This window comes from Chrysemys picta, chromosome 1 (genome assembly GCF_011386835.1).
Source record: "Chrysemys picta bellii isolate R12L10 chromosome 1, ASM1138683v2, whole genome shotgun sequence".
Taxonomy (NCBI): Eukaryota; Metazoa; Chordata; order Testudines; family Emydidae; genus Chrysemys; species Chrysemys picta.
The window spans coordinates 306,585,975-306,604,875 of record NC_088791.1 but is presented as its reverse complement, the minus strand read 5'-3'; the positions used below and the strand labels follow the sequence as shown (position 1 = coordinate 306,604,875).

The following is an 18,901-nucleotide window of genomic DNA, read 5'->3' as shown; positions in this document are numbered from 1 at the left end:
CAAGTAGAGTAGGGGCGTTAGGGGACGAGAGCTAAGGAAGCGTTGTTCTAAGTCAGCCATAAAAATGTTGGCATATTGTGGGGCCATGCGGGTACCCATAGCAGTGCCGCTGACTTGAAGGTATATATTGTCCCCAAATGTGAAATAGTTGTGGGTGAGGACAAAATCACAAAGTTCAGCCACCAGGTTAGCTGTGACATTATCAGGGATACTGTTCCTGATAGCTTGTAGTCCATCTTTGTGTGGAATATTGGTGTAGAGGGCTTCTACGTCCATAGTGGCCAGGATGGTGTTTTCTGGAAGATCACCGATGGATTGTAGTTTCCTCAGGAAGTCAGTGGTGTCTCGAAGATAGCTGGGAGTGCTGGTAGCGTAGGGTCTGAGGAGAGAGTCTACATAACCAGACAAGCCTGATGTTAGGGTGCCAATGCCTGAGATGATGGGGCGTCCAGGATATCCAGGTTTATGGATCTTGGGTAGCAAATAGAATACCTCTGGTCGGGGTTCTACCACGAAGTTCCTGATCTATAGAACCACTATTGTATAGCAGTGAGCTGTGGAAGAAGCACTGGGAAGGTTGAAGAGTGATGAATTGTCTTGTTTCTGATTCTCGTCTTTGTCAGCTGCTCCATATTATGTAGTAGGATGAGATCAGCAATGAGAATATTCATAGTCAAACAGAGCAACAGTTTCCATTTTTACTGGTTTGATTTTTGGCAGCTTTCTCTATATGGATATACTAGGAATGAAGACCAACAAATTACAAAACACGTTTACCAAGGAATGCTGCTTTGTGGTTGGTGATCATGTCCTCAAAAGCCAGTGATGGATAGAGGGAGTATGCAGCAAGACCATTTTAAGACCTAGATAAAGGTCAGTTTGGATGCCACTTGATCTGCATGACGGCCATGTCCTTTTGGTATTTGCCTTGAGAATGATGAAGAGTATTCCTTCTGCATCCTCTACCAAGAGACTAGTTTTATTTAGTCTGAAGTGGCTCCTGTCATGGCTTTACCCTGAACCATTTTAAATATGTCAGCTTGTCTGTTAGGGTTGGATTTTTGTGTCCTTAGTTTCTGAGAAGAAATAAGTTGGCTGACCCATCCTGACACTCTTCCCTTTCCACCACTTTCTTGAAGAAAAAGTTGTGGTTTAGAAAGTTTTTGCCCTTTTTAAAAAAATGGGAAATCTTTTTTTCTATGGGTCCAAGGAGAACTGTAGGGTTTCTAAATTTTCAGTAGATGACTTTGGTTCTATGTTGGTATTTTTGAACAGATAAGTATATTGTTTCCCCAACACAAAATAAGGATCCTGTGACGGGGCACCTGCACACTGGGCTCTAAGGGGTTAATAGAGCCCTAGGGAGGCTGCGCAGGAGGCAGGCAATCAGAAAAGTGCTGAAGGGAGCAGCCAAGCAGGCACATATAAAAAGGGAGCTGCAGGGCAGAGGAGGGCAGTTCTCTGCTGGGAACCCAGGGAGGAAGGACTGTCTCTCTGGAGGGTTGCGAGAACTGCCAGCACCCTGGACAGAGAAGCACTGCTAGCAGCGACCGGGTGAATGAGAGACCGCTCCTGGCGGCTGGGGTTTGCAGGCTGAGGCCCTGAAACAAGGGCAGAGAGGCTACTGGGGCCACAAGGAAGTGGCCAGACAATTCGCTGCAGTAGCTACTACGGTAAGTGGCTGAACAGCGCACTGCAGGTTCCCAGGAAGGGGGGAGCACAGTGTGTGGCACGGCCGGAGGGCTGTGTCGCTGAAGAGGATGCTGCAGTCCTTGGAGAGACGTGGGTCCTAGCGCAGGAGTGATGGTGGCGAGGCACCACCCTAAGAGGGCGCACTAACACACAGAGCTAATCCTCAGGACAGCCAGCAGGAGGCGCCACAGTGGTGAGTGAACCCCATCACTTGAGCATATTCATAAATTATCTGGAAAAAGGGGTAAACAATGAGATGCCAGATTTGCAGATGATACAAAACTACTCAAGATAGTGAAGTCCAAAGCAGACTGCGAAGAGCTACAAAAAGATCTCACAAAACTGTGGGACTGGGCAACAAAATGGCAGATTGCATTTATCAACCATGAATTTCAAGTAATGCACATTGGGAAACATAATCCCAACTACACACATAAAATGATGGGGTCTAAATTAGCTTTTCTCACTCAAGAAAGAAACCTTGGAGTCATTGTGGATAGTTCTCTGAAAACATCCATTCAATGTGCAGCGGCAGTCAAAAAGGCTAAAAATGTTGGGAATCATTAAGAAAAGGATTAGATAATAAGACATTAAAATATATATAAATCCATGGTACGCCCACCTCTTGAATACTGCATGCAGATGTGATTGCCCCATCTCAAAAAAGATATATTGGAATTGGAAGAGTTTCAGAAAAGGGCTACAAAATTGATTAGGGGTATGGAATAGCTTCCATATGAGGAGAGATTAAGGAGACTGGGACTTTTCAGCTTGGAAAAGAGATGACTGGGGGTGGTGAATGACAGGTCTATAAAATCATGCTTGGTGTGGAGAAAGTAAATAAGGAATTATTTACTCTTTTCCAGAACTAGGGGTCACCAAATGAAATTAATAGGCAGCACGTTTAAAACAGAAGGAAGTATTTCTTCACACAGTGCACAGTCAACTTGTGGAACCCTTTGTCAGAGAATGTTGTGAAGGCCAAGACTATAACAGGGTTCTAAAAAAAGCTAGATAAATTCATGGAGGACAGGTCCATCAATGGCTATTAGCAAGGATGGTATCCCTAGTCTCTATTTGCTAGAAGCTGGGGGTAGATGAGAGGGCGTGGATCACTTGTTCGTAACTTGTTCTGTTTATTCCCTCCGAAGCACCTGGCATTAGCCACTGCCAGAAGACCGGATACTGGGCTAGATGGACCTTTGTTCTGACCCAGTATGGCCGTTCTTATGCTCTTATTCTACCAAAGCCTTGGCTTCTTCAGTGAAAAGAATCCTAGAAGAGAATTGCAAGGTTGCAAACTGGCTATCCCTGGATTCTTTTTAGGCATTGAAGTCTGGAAATTAAGTCTGTGGATGTTGTCTTCGTGTGGTGGGCGCGCATGCTTTTGAATTTTGAGTTGGTTGGGATAATTATCCTGTATGTATTGGTGATTTGAGTGCATACAAATAGTTTTAAAAGATAATGATGTTTGTCACTTACCAATCCAGAGAGTCTGTACATAATTAATTTTTTCTGATGCTGTTGCTTACTGTTACCTATTTGAGTTTTCTGTTTAATAAGAGATGTTGCTATGGAAATTTCATTTGACAAACTGAAGCCTGAGAGAGGCATCCATAACCCTTTCTTGGTTGCTTTTTGTCCCTCAACAGCGGGCTCAATATCTAAGTTCCCTCTAAGCTGCGCAGCCACGTAGCAGGCTATAAAGGGCTGTGCAGGCGCGCAGCCACAGGGGTCTGGGGAAATGAGGGGTAGGCAGGGAGGGGAGCAAGTTGGGGTGTGCAGAGCTGCTGCGGGGAGAGGCACCTATCCCCAGGTCTTGGGAGCTGCTGCCGGTGGGGAGAGGGCTGGGGGCAGTCTGCACCCCAAACTCCTCAGCCCTGACCCCACCCCAGAACCCTCTGCCCTAGCCCTGAGCCGGCACCCCCCCCATACAAACATACAAACACTCTGAATTCCTCAGCCCTGGTCCTATCCCAGAGCCCTAACCCCCCACACCTCAACCCTCCGCCCCAGCCCTGAACCTCTTCCAACACTCTGAACCCTTTGGAACCCCCGCCACACGTCGTCTGCATATTGGTACTCATAAAATTCATTCTGCATATGAATATAAAAAATTAGAGGGAACATTGCTCAATATGCTAGTCTTTAATGGTAACAGAGATGGACAAACACCGTGTACAGGTTAAAATTCTATTAAAAAAAAAAAACAGGCTACCTCTGTCCCCAAAATCAAACAGATAAAACTGTTGCACTGTGAAATGAAAATCCAGCTCGCAAGAGGATGCGTAACATTTCTATTGACCCCATGGGTCATGTCTGCCAAGTGCAGAATGGAACTTTCTCTAGGCTTTCTTCTGTCAATCAAGCTGAATGTTTTCATGTGAAACTTAACCAACATTAACGACTTCCTCACCTTGTTACCAAGGTGAAACTTTCTAGGATTACTATCACTCACATAATTCTTCATAGGTTTATTTGTCATCCTAGTTACCAGGGTCAGTGAGGATTGGTTTCTCTGGCTTTTGTGGGAGTTCTGTTGTGGGGAATGTGATCAACAGTTCAAAATGAATATTTAGACAATTTAGTTAAATACAGTCATAAGTTACATGATGAAACAAATTACTATTATGTTTGTTTTTTCTAGGATATATTTATGTTTATAACAAGGCAACTGAAAGGATTAGAAGATACAAAAAGCCCACAGTTCAATAGATATTTTTATTTACTTGAGGTAAGCTAAAATTATTACTGTTTATTATTACTACTTTTTCAAGTTCTTGTAATAACTATATCCTTTTCTCCCCCCCCCCCCCAAACAGAATATTGCTTGGGTCAAATCTTATAATATATGCTTTGAGCTAGAAGACAGCAATGAAATTTTCACACAGTTGTACAGAACGCTGTTTTCCGTAATAAAGTAAGTATATTCTGATTGATATAGTTTTAATTATACATTTCAGGAAAACTATTCTAATTTAAACATTGAATCTGTATATATTCGGCTTGCTCAATAAAGCTGTTAGTCTGGATATTATAGCAATCAAAGCTTAACATTTCTGTTTTAAGAATTCAGTTTATTATACTTATGCTGCTGCCTAGGATTAAAGAAGTGTATGTTCTGCCTCGTTTTTCAGATAATACTTTGTGGGAGGATTCAGTTACCCGCCTCCTCTTTCCAAAAATCTTGGTGATATCAGAATGTATTAGTGTTTGGATAATAACTATTGAATATACAAAAGCTTTAAAAATTTAGTTGCATGTTTTATTTAGATATTATCTTAGGTCAGAAGTGTGGGAAATATTTCCAAAATAGTGTCTGAGAGAGTAGAAAATGAGAGCTTGCTCTGGCTCTACTCTTTTGGGTTTTGTCTTGTATAATATCCTTAAAACAAATGAAACTGAAACAAACTTCCTAGCCCAAAATTTAGAAACCACTTCTTTTGGAAATGCTCCTTTAAAAAAAGGCACTATTTTTGCCTTCACTGTCTATTTGTTTGTATTCATCTTACCTGTTGAAACTATTATCTCAAATAAATTTTTTTTAAAATGGTGTAGACAATAGATTAAATGCATTTAGTCCCTACTTTGGAAGTACATATTCTCATATTACATCTCCAGTAATGACTCAGACTTGATCGTTCTGTATTTTAGTACATTGCTTTTCTGGTCAGTGGTCACGTATGTAGACTTTTTTACTGTTAATAAGAATTTACTGTCTGCACTAAGTTGACAGTATTATTTATGCGTTTCATTTTCCCAAATTTGAGTTTTGTGGTTAGATACGATCTGTTAGTTTACATCAGTAGTGTGAACACTAGTGTAAGTAAATCAAACACATTTTACCTGAACTTTCCCTTGCTTATTTTTGTGTCACTGGTACATGTGCATTACTTAAAATTTTTGTTAATTTGTTCCATGTTTTTTATAATATTTATTTAGAATTTCAAGCTGAACATTGAACTAATGACATCGCAATTATGAGACTTTCATATAACACTGGGAGAACTTTTGTTATAAAGAAAGTTCATATTGTGAGGGTGGAGAGAATTTTTATCAATGTGCAGTTTTTTCCTTCTATAACGTCGTACATTGAGAGAGAATAGAGACTACAAGAAACATTATCATGAAAATTTGCATATAGAGCCTCGTAATTAGTTTGATTTCTCAGGATGAATTTATGCTTTACTTTTTAAGAAAAAGTACTGTTTCTGGCTGTCTTGTGATTGATTAGAGGTAGTACTTTGTTGTAATATAGTACATATATTTATATATGTTAAGAAATTCTACCTTTAATTTCAGCAATGGTCATAATCAAAAAGTACACATGCACATGGTGGATTTGATGAGCTCTATCATTTGTGAAGGAGATACTGTGTCTCAGGAGCTTTTGGATACAGTTTTAGTGAATCTAGTGCCAGCACATAAGGTAAGCCTTAATAGCTGTTGAATTTTACGGCTTGGTTGTGTTGAAACTTGATCCAAATCACAGGGCAAATTGTGAGATGAATTAATCCACTAAATTTGCTTGGTCTAGCCTTCATGACTCAATTTTATGTAAAACTCAGGGACATTTCATTGCTTTCATTGGGTTGTCATGAAGTGAAAATGTTTTGTATTAGTTTTTAACAGTAGCCTAATGTTGTAAATATTTTTCTTTGTAAACTTTATTTGCATTGTGACTTGTCTGAAAGTTAATTGTGAGTGACATCTTTAAGTGGTATGTGGGTAGTAAGAACCTTGCATAAATGTATTGTTTCCTTTGAAACCAAGGTTGATACTGTTAGTTTTATTTTTAATTATGTTTATGATTTTATAGTTGTACATGTGTGAACAGGCCCAAGTACCATACTTTTATAAATTGAGGGGGGAGGCAAAATTAATCAAATTCATAATTTTTGCCTTTGAATTAACAAGGGTCAGTGACTAAGTGCATCATAATGTATTCTCAACATTGTTTTTGACATTAATAAAAACGCTAGGAAAGTGGTGGAACATGAAGTACTAAAAGGATGGATGCTTTACTTTGATAGCTTACATGCAATCATGCAGTTATTACTAGGCAAACTGAGAAATGACTGTTTTAGACTTTTATCTTTGGTGTACATTATCATCCTTGAATTTTTTTAAAAAGGAGGAAAGCCTGATTTGTTCTGAGGTATAAACAAATGCGGGATGTTATCTCGTGGAACTTTGGATACAAGATGTAACATAGATAAGATGATGCAAAGTTATATAAGTTACATGGAGATAACTGAATTTTGTAAGATAGTTTTGGAAATATTACTGCTTAAATTTTGGGCAGCTTTGGATGTACGCAGTGGAGAACAGAGTCTTTTGAAACTAAACTATATATTCAAGAAGAGGCCTCAGTGTTTTTTTTAAATGTTATACTGCTACAGACAGGCTACAGTAGATGGATATGTGAAAGATTTTGATTGTCACTTCCGAGTGCTGCCTGGTATGTTTGTTTGTGTATTTTTTTTATAAAAAGTGATTTTATATTTTTTTATGGGTAAATTGATTGCTGCAATTTCAAACAGTATGTAAGAGAGCATGGTTCACTGCAAGGAATGTAGTCATACTTTTGAAGAGGTGCTCTTTGACAGAATAAAGCAAGGTAGTACAATGTTCTGTGTACATCTCACTTCTGTGTATTCAACGTAGAAAATTCATAGAGCAGAATTTCATTATCATCATCATGGCAAACCTCAAAGGGACGTGGCCCCCTTGCAGACTTAGCGCTACCGGGATTAATGAGAAGCAGAGTTTAAGCGGGTGAAAAGCTTCTGTTTTTTATTGACAATCTTACTTAAGGCATATAGAGAGTACCTAAATTGTTGTATCAGACTTTTTTGACTGAAAATATTCAAAATGCATTCTTATACACAGCTATATTGTATGTAATTTGAGAAATACCAGTACTTGTCTGTGACAAAAAAATCAGCCCCAAAATTCAGATTCAGATTTATTAGAGGAGACCTTAGGGTATGAAAAATGTAAAAGCAAGACTACAGACACTGTTTCTTCAATTTGGAATTTCTCTTTTTTGAACATCTGTCTTTTATTTGGTGTGTTTGTGCCACATTGATCTTTAGACTTTACAACTTATTCTCTATAATTTTGTGGAAAGTTGTTCCTGCATCTTTAGTGAGAGATGATTCAATATATGTTTCCATGAAAGTTCTAAACTTTTATTGAATAAAAGTACAGTAGTTTGACTCTTACTATAGAACAAAAGTGAAAATATTCAGGGAAGATTGGATGTAGTATTGAGCACTGTGCAGGCTGGTTTGAATAGTAGGATCTCAGATGGGCATTTTGAAAGTTTATAGTGGATAAAAACAAGGTATTGGCAGGAAAACCCCCGAATTGTGTAGTGCTTCGATTCTGGCTTTTCTTCCTCTTCTTGCTAATAAAAGGTGACCTTTTTAACTACACTAATGTTAATTATATACAGGGCTTCTGTGTTTTTTGGGTTTATTAATTCGTTTTTTTAAGTTAATTTTATCAAATTTTCAGTAGTAGGAATCCAAGAATTTGGGTTTTTTGGGGGTTTTCACTTTGTATAGTCAGTAATGAATAATGCATATAATATACATTACTCATTACAGGGAGTAATCACTTCGTATTGTTCCGAAGTGAGCTTTAAAGTGTGTGTGTGTGTGTGTGTGTGTGTGTGTGTGGTTTTTTTTTTTTTTTTTTTTTTTTTTAACGTTTCAAGCAGAACTACATTAAAGTGCACTAATAAACATTTAATGCGCACCAGCAGGGTCTACCTGGAGCAAAAAATGCGCAACATGAGAGTACGCTTTAGAAATCACACCCTGTGAGTCCTCATTACTACTCCATATAGATGAGCCTTTAGATACAAATAACCATTTCTGCTCTTTTTCTGATCTTTAGTGGATTAAACACTGATTTAATTTTTTTTGTATTGTGGGTTAAAACCACAAATCAGAAGCCCTAAATACATGCTCGCTAATTGCTGGAATTATTTGCATAATTTGCTTAAGTATAATGTTCTGAGACTTGTATGTATGTGATCCAAGTCTGTTGTGATCTAAATCTGCTAAATACAGGTCTGTATTTTACATTTGGTTATTCAGCCAGTATTCTGAATTTTTTTTGTACAGATTTTAGGCTTCATAGTGAATACAAGTGATATATTTATATTTCAACACAAAAACTCAGGGTACGTATACACTACCCACTGGATCGGCGGGTAGTGATCGATCTATCAGGGATCGATTTTATCGCGTCTAGTGAAGACGCGATAAATCAATCCCCGATCGCTCTGCCGTTGACTCCAGAACTCCACCACGGTGAGAGGCGGAAGCAGAGTCGGGAGAGCGGCGGCCGTTGATCCCGTGCTGCGAAGTAAGTGATTCTAAGTTGATCTAAGATGTCGACTTCAGCTACGCTATTCTCGTAGCTGAAATTGCGTATCTTAGATCGATTTCCTCCCTCCCCCCAGTGTAGACCAGGCCTTAGTTACGGTGAAGCCTGAGATTGAAGGCGCAAATAAATGGTTTAAATGTATATTACTTTACAAAAATGTTAGCTTTTTTTTTTTAATAAAAATATATATATATATAGCGCTTCTGTCACCATTCATTATAAATGGCCTACTGCCTCCAACTTGCGGAATTCGGAGGCAGTCCAGTGTGGTTGCTTGAGGCTTCAGGCCTAATTGCTGTCCTCAGCTCAACCTAGCAGTTTTTCTGCCTCTAGCAGTGGAATAAGTTTGTGGTTCAGTTTCTTCCAGCCATTTTGTTTTAAAATCTTTTATTTAATAGTTTTTGTGCAGTTGTGACTTAGTCTTCTTCCTTCTCCTTCTCCCTCCCTTCCTCCCTCCCAGATTGGGTACATGGTAGCTTTCTGGTTTCTACCACCATCTGCTGCTGCCTATTGGAGTACTCTGTCCCCACTCAGCCATGGCAGAGCTTCCCTGCAAATACCTATCTAAATGTAAGCAGTGTTTTATATGTGAGGAAGTAGTTACAGGCTCTACAGTGTGTGAATTATGCCCTGCCTGTTCCCAGCCAGACAACTCTTGCACTGCCAGGGTATGGGGCTCAGAGTCAGACTGACCTGTTGGGTCTTTCACCATGCCCTGAAGAGCCTTGACTGCAACACAGAAAAGCCTTATCAGGAGCTTCTGAGCTTTTTGGCGGGGAAAGAGGGGAGTCTCAGGTTGAGGAGGAAATTATCCTGCTGGCTCAGGGGTAAGTCCCACAACAGACCCAGGTGGGGGGATGGGGTGAAAGTTTCCAAAAGGATCCAGTGACCCTCATATGCTTAAGTGGGTTGTCAACTGCTTGGGAAAAGAATCAGGGCTTCTGTGCAACTCCCCTTTTTCCTACTGTGAATTAAGAGATTTTCATGACTGTCTCAGAGGTAAGTCTTGCAAACTCAAGATCTCAAGAAAGCAAAAACAAGTGTGTCCTTTGCAAGTTAGGGGTTAGTATTATTAATCAACAAGTAGGATGAAAATCAAAGGTTAAACCTCTTCTTCTCCTGAGGGAGTGTTTGCTGGGGGTTTTCTCCTGTATATTATGTCTTGCAGTCCTTTGTATCATGCTCACTATCCTTCCCCGATCCTGCAGCATGTCTGGGCGTGTAGTGAATCTTCTCTCTCCTGTGCAGTCCTGCCTCAGGCTGCAGCCTAAAGGGAATTGTTCCTGCCTGGCTTTCAACTCAAGGACACCCTCTCTGCAAGGGAAAGAGTGTCATGCTTGAGGCAAGAGTGGAATGGAGTTGACTTATCATCATCAGCCATAAACCTTTGCTCTGCTAGGGAAAGGGTCTTGCTCACCATCCCTTCCCTGTTCCACAGGCTCACTCCACATTAAAGCCATAGGAGCACTTCAGGCAGTCTGTGACCAGAACAGAGGCACATGAGAATTACACTCCCCACAAAGCTGTACAACCCTAGGATTATAGAGGGGTGAGAAATCTCTTCCTGTGTGCAATAAAATCCTGATTTACTAGGTAGAGCTCTGATTGCTCCTACAGTACTTACTTGGGTGCCAGGCAGCCTGGGGTACAGATAGAGGTGGCCCATTAAGCTCTCTAAGGATATTTTAACAAGCTGTTTCCACAATCAAGATATGTGTACCAGGACCCCTCCTCTGTTGTGTGGTCCCCGTGCCAGGATGAATAGCATACTACCACTCCCATTTAAACAACCAGGGGAAGAAGTACTATACATGCATTACAAAAACAAACTACATACAGGACCTTTCCAAGACAGGCTATCATAGATGAATGTAATTTGTTGGAGAAGAGTCAACGTGGCTTTTGTAAAGGGAAATCGCGCCTCACCAATCTACTAGAATTCTTTGAGGGGGTCAACAAGCATATAGACAAAGGGATCGAGTAGATATAGTGTGCTTATATTTTTTCAGAAACACTTTGACAAAGGCTCTTAAGCGCAAAGTAAGCTGTCATGGGATAAGAGGGAAGGTCCTCTCATGGATTGGTAACTGTTTAGAAGATAAATAAAGGGTAGGCATAAATGGTCAGTTCTTCTTCGAGTGATTGTTCACGTCCATTACACATTAGGTGTACGCGCGCCGCGTGCACGGACATCGGAAACTTTTTCCCTTAGCGGCTCCCGTCGGGCTGGCAGGGCCCCCTCCCTCCCGCCAGAGCGGCGCCCCGCTCCAGGGTATATATATCCCTGCCGACCCGACCCCTCCAGTTCCTTCTTACCGTCCGTGGCGGCGTTGGAATAACTGTCTCTCGTCTGAGAGTGTCCCTTAGCATAGTCATTAGTGTTATCTGCAACAGTTATCAGTTATTTAGTAGTTAGTAGAAAGAAGAACAGGAGTACTTGTGGCACCTTAGAGACTAACAAATTAAGCTTAGTAGTTAACAGCTCATTAGGCACTTAAGTTCCTGCTGTGGTTGCTTGGTCAACCCCGGCACCGGCCCTGGGCGGCGGGGCATGCCACACGCCCAAGGCTTCAAGGCTTGTGCCACGTGCCGTAAGCTTATGCCATTGAGCGACCCCCACGACTCGTGTCTCCGCTGCCTGGGGGAAGCTCACCAGAAAGAGCGCTGCAAGATCCGCAAGGCCTTTAAGCCCAGAACTAAGAAAGAAAGAGACTTTTGCCTCAAGCAGCTGCTCATGGAGACGGCGTTACAGCCCTCCACTTCGGCGGCACCGTCTACCTCCGTGCGGAGCGCCCCGGCATCGGTGCGGGAACCGGCGCCGGCGGGTCACTCGAAGCCTACGGCACCGACCCAACGGGGGCATGTACGGCACCGGTCGTCTTCGCCGACAAAATCGAAGGGCCAACCCAAGGCCCGAGGACGCTCCCCGCATAAGAGGGCAGTGCTGGCGAAGACCTCGAGTGCGCCTAAGGCCGGTACGGCCCCGGCACAGGCCCCGGTAGTGGCTCCGGCGCCGAAAGGCCCGTCGAGCCCCGGGATAGGCGCGTCGAGTAAGGAAGAAGGGCTGGAGGAGTTCTTGGAACAGCCCTCCACTCCGGACACATTTTGAGGCAGCAAAGGACCTCATTGCATTGTCCGTTGAGGGCCCTCCGCAAACTGAGGACGCTCCGCCGAGACTGCCACACAGAGGCAAGCCGGCGATGGTGCGCCCATCACGGTCGCCATCTCGGCACCGTTCAAGGCACCGGTCCCGGTCGAGCTCCGCCTCGGTGGACTCCCGGTTGCCCTCCGCGCAGAAAGCGCCGCAGCAGTCGGGCCTCAGCAAGCGGTCGGCACCGACTCAGCAGCCATACACGAGTCGGCACCGGGATGCGTCGGCGGTACGTTCCCCGAGACCGACCAACCGTAGTCGTTCCCGGTCCCGTAGTCACCGGTACCGGTCCAGGTCGGCGAGACGCTGCTCGAGGTCCTGGTCGTGGAGGCACTACTCCCCAAACCCGGACCGGCACCGTTCTACGGCTCCGCTGTGGCATTCCAGATCACCGTCCGTGGTGTCGGAGACTGACTCGGGCCGGTATGGCGGGTATGCCCATAGGGCACAGGCTAGTAGGGACTACGAAGCCTCTGGCCATCCCCAATGGGGCCAACCAAGCCATTGGCCGTTCTGGACACCCTGGGCCTACCACAAGCAAGGGCCCCCATCTAGGACCTCGAGATCCGGGCCATCAGGGTACCGATCCCGCTCTCCGCGGTACTGCCCGCCCTCTCACAAGGAGGCAACGATCGCTAGACCGCAGGAGCGGGAGGGAGTGGACTCGGCACCGAGCACGGTACCGTCCCAGTCCCACACCATGGGACAGGCTCCAGAGGAACAACCAGTCGATGACGGGTTGCAGGAAGGTGAGGATGGGCAAAGGGCCCCGACCTCTTCCTCCTCGCCGGACGAGGCAGTAGCGGGCACGACAGTGTCCGGCCCTCCCCCGATTGATCATCGGGTGCACCAAGACCTGCTTCGCCGGGTAGCCCTCAATCTGGGCTTGCAAGCGGAGGAGACTGTAGAACAGGAGGACCCCATGGTCGACATCCTGAGCCCGGAGGGACCCTCCGGAGTAGCTCTCCCGATTATACGGACAGTCCAGTCCAACTATAAGACGGTGTGGCAAACGCCGGCCTCCAGTGCACCAACTGCACGAGGCGTGGAGAGAAAATACTTCGCCCCATCTAGAGGGTTTGACTTCCTCTTTTTGCACCCGTCTCCTTGTTCGCTGGTGGTCTCGGCGGTCAACGAGCGAGAGCGTCATGGCCAGCAAGCCCCTGCGCCCAAGGGCAAGGAGGCAAAACGATTGGACTTGTTCGGAAGGAAAGTCTATTTGTCTGGGGGCTTCCAGCTGAGGATCGCTAATCAGCAGGAGATTCTGAATAGACACAATTTTAATTCTTGGGCATCAGTCTCCAAGTTCAAAGACTCCCTACCTCCGGATGCACATCCTGAGTTCACGGCCCTGGTGGACGAGGGGATGGCGGTGGCCAAGACCTCATTGCAGGCCTCCCTCGATTCAGCCGAAGCAGCGGCTAGAACAATCGCGTCAGGGGTAGTGATGAGGCGTTCGGCATGGTTACAGGCTTCAGGCCTTCCGCCAGAGGTGCAGACCACCCTGCAGGACCTCCCGTTTGAAGGTTCGGGCTTGTTCTCCGACCAAACGGACGCCAGGCTACATAGCCTTAAGGACTCGCGAGCAACCCTAAAGTCATTAGGAATGCATACCCCGGTGACACAGCGCAAGCCCTTTAAGCCTCAGCCACCACAGAGGCAGTACCGCCCTCGCCCTCGGCACGAACCGTACCGCCGTCGTGGCAGGGATAACAGGCGGAGACGTAACAATACGCCTAACCAGGGCCAAGGTCACGGCCAGGGCAAGCCGCAGCCAGGGAACAAACCAGGCTTTTGAAGTTACGCTCGAGGACAGCGTACCACGTTCCATGCCGGATCCTCCTCTAAGTTTCAAGGACCACGTGTCCCATTTCTACCGGGCATGGTTGCGCATAACATCGGACCGCTGGGTCCTGCGCACAGTGAAGGCGGGCTATACCCTCCAGTTTTCCTCGCCCCCTCCCTGCCATCCCCCTTCCCCGTCCCTCTTCAGGGACCCCTCTCACGAGCAACTTCTCATGCAGGAGGTACAGACTCTTCTCGCAGTAGGAGCAGTGGAAGAGGTCCCACCAGACCTAAGGGGAAAAGGATTCTACTCCAGGTACTTCCTGATTCCCAAGGCAAAAGGGGGCCTCCGTCCTATCTTGGACCTGCGTGACCTAAACAAGCTTCTGGTCAGAACGCGCTTCCGTATGGTCTCCCTTGGAACTATTATCCCATCCCTGGATCCGGGGGATTGGTATGCTGCCCTCGATATGAAAGATGCCTATTTTCACATCGCCATCAATCCGGCCCATAGGCGGTTCCTGCGCTTCACCGTCAACCAGCGCCATTTCCAATTTACGGTCCTGCCTTTTGGCCTGGCATCAGCACCACGAGTATTCACGAAATGCATTTCCGTGGTAGCAGCCTTCCTTCGGAAGAGAAGGATGCGCGTGTTCCCGTACTTGGACGACTGGCTCCTCGCGGGCAGGTCAGAGGCCGAGGTCCGCTCTCACGTGACGCTGGCCTTACAGATGTTCGGCAGGCTCGGCCTCCTGGTCAACGTGCCCAAGTCCACGTTAGCTCCCACACAGAGACTGGACTTCATAGGTGCCGTCCTGGACTCGGTGACCGCACGGGCAAGCCTCCCAGAGTCACGGTTCCTGACAATTCAGAGGCCCGTAAGCTCAGTCCAGAAATTCCCCACGACAACGGCAAGGTGTTGCATGCAGCTCCTGGGACACATGGCAGCCTGCACACATGTAGTCAGACATGCCCTCCTAAGGCTCCGGCCCTTGCAGTTGTGGTTTACCCAAACGTACCGCCCCAACAGAGACCCCTTGGATCTGGTGGTGACGATCCCGGATCGGGTGTTGGGCTCGTTCCGCTGGTGGCTCGATCAACAGCAGGTCTGCGAAGGGATCCCCTTCGCTACCCCACAGCCCACTCTGATGTTAGTAATGGATGCATCGGACCTGGGTTGGGGGGCGCATCTGGGGGAACTGCGGACCCAAGGCTTGTGGTCCAGGGAAGACAGGTTGCTTCACATCCATCTAAAGGAGCTAAGAGCGGTTCGCCTCGCCTGTCAGACCTTCCACGCCACCATAGAAGGTCACAGCATGGCAGTCCTGATGGACAACACTACCGCCATGTTCTATATAAACAAGCAGGGTGGGTCCCGGTCCTCTCCCCTCTGTCGCGAGGCACTCCAATTATGGGTCTTCTGTATAGCCCATGCGATCCATCTCATTGCAACGTATCTCCCGGGGATCCAAAACGGGTTAGCGGACCGCCTCAGCCGATCCTACCAAATGCACGAATGGGCGTTGCGGCGGGACGTCCTGCATTCAATCTTCCGGAGGTGGGGCTTTCCCTGGGTGGATCTTTTCGCCACCAAGGACAACAGTCAATGCCCTCAGTTTTGCTTGTTTCAGAACCTCAGCCCGGGATGATTGGCAGATGCCTTCACGATTCCGTGGGGAGGGAGCCTGAGGTATGCCTTCCCTCCATTCCCGCTCATCCACAAGGTCCTCCTCAAGACCCGCAGGGACAGGGCGACAATTATACTCATCGCCCCGGCCTGGCCACGCCAGCATTGGTTCACGACCCTGCTGGAATTGTCCATAGCCGACCCGATCACCCTCCCCCTCCATCGCGACCTAGTCACACAAGACAGAGGTTGCCTGCTCCACCCGAACCTGTCATCGCTACATCTCACGGCGTGGTATCTCTTTGGCTGAACGATGCGGAACACAGGTGCTCTCACCAGGTTCAACAAATTCTCCTTAGTAGTAGGAAGCCCTCCACAAGAGCGACCTACCTGGCCAAATGGAAAAGGTTCTCCCACTGGTGCGAGCCTCAGCACATACAGCCTCTACAGGCCTCAGTTCCGTCAATCCTGGACTACTTACTGCACCTCAAGCATCAGGGGCTTGCGCCCGCCTCGATTAGAGTGCATTTAGCTGCCATTTCGGCATTCCATCCGGGAGAGTTGGGAGTGTCAGTGTTCTCCAACCCCACAGTAGCCCGATTCCTCAAGGGGCTGGAGAGGGTGTTTCCCTACTCGCGCCCACCGGTCCCTGCGTGGAGTCTGAACCTAGTCCTAACTAAGCTCATGGGGCCCCCCTTTGAACCCCTAGCCACTTGCTGCCTCATGCACCTCTCATGGAAGGTGGCGTTTCTCGTGGCCATCACATCGGCCAGGAGGGTATCGGAATTCAGGGCCCTCACTTCAGAACCCCCTTATACAGTTTTTCATAAGGATAAGGTGCAACTGAGGCCGCACCCCAAATTCCTCCCGAAAGTGGTATCGCAGTTTCACATGGGACAGGACGTTTGTCTACCGGTGTTCTTCCCTAAACCCCATATGGACCCTCATCACCGCAGCCTACATACCCTCGATGTTCGAAGGGCATTGGCGTTTTACCTGGAACGGACCAGGTCGTTCCGCAGAACACCTCAGCTGTTTATTGCCATTGCGGAACGTATGAGAGGCCTGCCTATCTCGACACAGCGCTTATCGGCGTGGATTGTGCATTGTATACGCACATGTTATGAGCTTGCCAATGTTCCGGCCCCAGAGATCCGGGCCCACTCGACTAGGGCCCAAGCGTCCTCGACGGCCTTCTTGGCGCAGGTCCCTATCCAGGAGATCTGTAAAGCGGCCACCTGATCGTCCGTACATACGTTCACAGCCCACTACGCGATCCACCATCAGACCAGAGAGGACGCGGTGGTCGGACGGGCTGTGCTACAGTCAGTTGTACCTTGACTCCTACCCATCTCCAATGGTGAGCTTGGGAATCACCTAATGTGTAATGGACGTGAACAATCACTCTAAGAAAGAACGGTTACTTACCTTCTGTAACTGTTGTTCTTCGACATGTGTTGTTCACGTCCATTACACTTCCCACCCTCCTTCCCCTCTGTCGGAGTCTCCGGCAAGAAGGAACCGGAGGGGTCGGGTCGGCAGGGATATATATACCCTGGAGCGGGGCGCCGCTCTGGCGGGAAGGAGGGGGCCCTGCCGGCCCGACGGGAGCCGCTAAGGGAAAAAGTTTCCGACGTCCGTGCACGCGGCGCGTGTACATCTAATGTGTAATGGACGTGAACAACACATCTCGAAGAACAACAGTTACAGAAGGTAAGTAACCGTTCTTTTTCAGAATGAAGGGAGATAAATAGTGGTATTCCCCAGGGCTCTGTACCAGGACCAGTCCTATTCAACACATTCATAAATGATCTGGAAAAAGGGGTGAACAGTGAGGTGGCACAATTGCAGATGACACAAAACTACTCAAGATAGTTAAGTCCCAGGCAGACTGTGAAGAGCTACAAAAGGATCTCTCAAAACTGGGTGACAAGGCAACAAAATGGCAGATGAAATTCATGGTTGATAAATGCAAAATAATGCACATTGGAAAACATAATCCCAACTATACATATAAAATGACAGGGTCTAAATTAGCTGTTACCACTCAAGAAGGAGATCTTAGAGTCATAGTGGATAGTTCTCTGAAAACATCCACTCAATGTGCAGCAGCAGTCAAAAAAGCCAACAGCATGCTGGGAATCATTAAGAAAGGGATAGAAAATAAGACAGAAAATATTATATTGCCTCTATATAAATTCATGGTATGCTCATCTTTTGAATACTGTGTGCAGATGTGGTCGCCCATCTCAAAAAGGATATATTGGAACTGGAAACGGTTCAGAAAAGGGCAACAAAAATGATTAGCCCTTTCTGTTTTAGGAGAGATTAATAAGACTGGGACTTTTCAGCTTGGAAAAGAGACAACTAAGGGGGGATATGATAGAGGTCTATAAAATCATGACTTGTATGGAGAAAGTAAATAAGGAAGTGTTATTTACTTATTCTCATAACACAAGAACTAGGGATCACCAAATGAAATTAATAGGCAGCTGGTTTAAAACAAAGGGAAGTATTTTTTCACACAACACACAGTCAAGCCGTGAAACTCCTTGCCAGAGTATGTTGTGAAGGCCAAGACTATAACGGGGTTCAAAAAAGAACTAGATAAATTCATGGAGGATAGGTCCATCAATGGCTATTAGCCAGGATAGTCAGGGATGGTGTCCCGAGCCTCTATTTGCCAGAAGCTGAGAATAGGCAACAGGTGATCGATCACTTGATGATGATCTGTTCTGTTCATTCCCTCTGGGGCACCTGGCATTGGCCACTGTTGGAAGACAGGATACGGGCTAGATGGACCTTTGGTGTGACCCACTATAGCCATTTTTATGTTCCTATGTTCTTATCAGTGGCTTGCAAGGAACTCATTAATATTATCGTCCCTTTCAAGCATTATTAGATGCATGGTTTGCTGTTGATGTGGCTTTTGAGGGTATCATAATATCCAAATGAGGATATCTGATTAAATGAAATGTTAAACTAAAATGTTTTTACAAAAACACAAATTTAATAAATTTTGGGAGCTTAACATTGATGCAGCAATAGCTCCACCAGTGAAAGACAATCCTCATCAGAAGGGGACTTCCTTCCAAAAGACCCCACAGACCCTCTGAATGGTGACACACTGCATAGCAATTTCAGAGCCTTAGCGATCACCATTCAGACTAAAATCTTTTCATACATTTAGTAAGGAAAGTCTACTTTGTGGCAAACAAATGGCTTATCTAGAATAGTGTTTCTCA

General features: G+C 46.0%; 1 protein-coding gene across 8 annotated transcripts in view; it reads left to right on the top strand.

The window, feature by feature from the left end:
- Positions 1 to 18,901, top strand: part of PDS5B (PDS5 cohesin associated factor B) — a 276,903-nt gene that overhangs the window by 88,247 nt on the left and 169,755 nt on the right. For all 8 annotated transcript variants that reach the window (XM_065594581.1, XM_008167674.4, XM_008167679.4 and 5 more), the window contains exons 4-6: positions 4,340 to 4,426; positions 4,515 to 4,612; positions 5,995 to 6,121. In XM_065594581.1, coding sequence (XP_065450653.1) covers positions 4,340 to 4,426; positions 4,515 to 4,612; positions 5,995 to 6,121 — 312 coding nt within the window. The remainder of the gene's footprint in view (positions 1 to 4,339; positions 4,427 to 4,514; positions 4,613 to 5,994; positions 6,122 to 18,901) is intronic.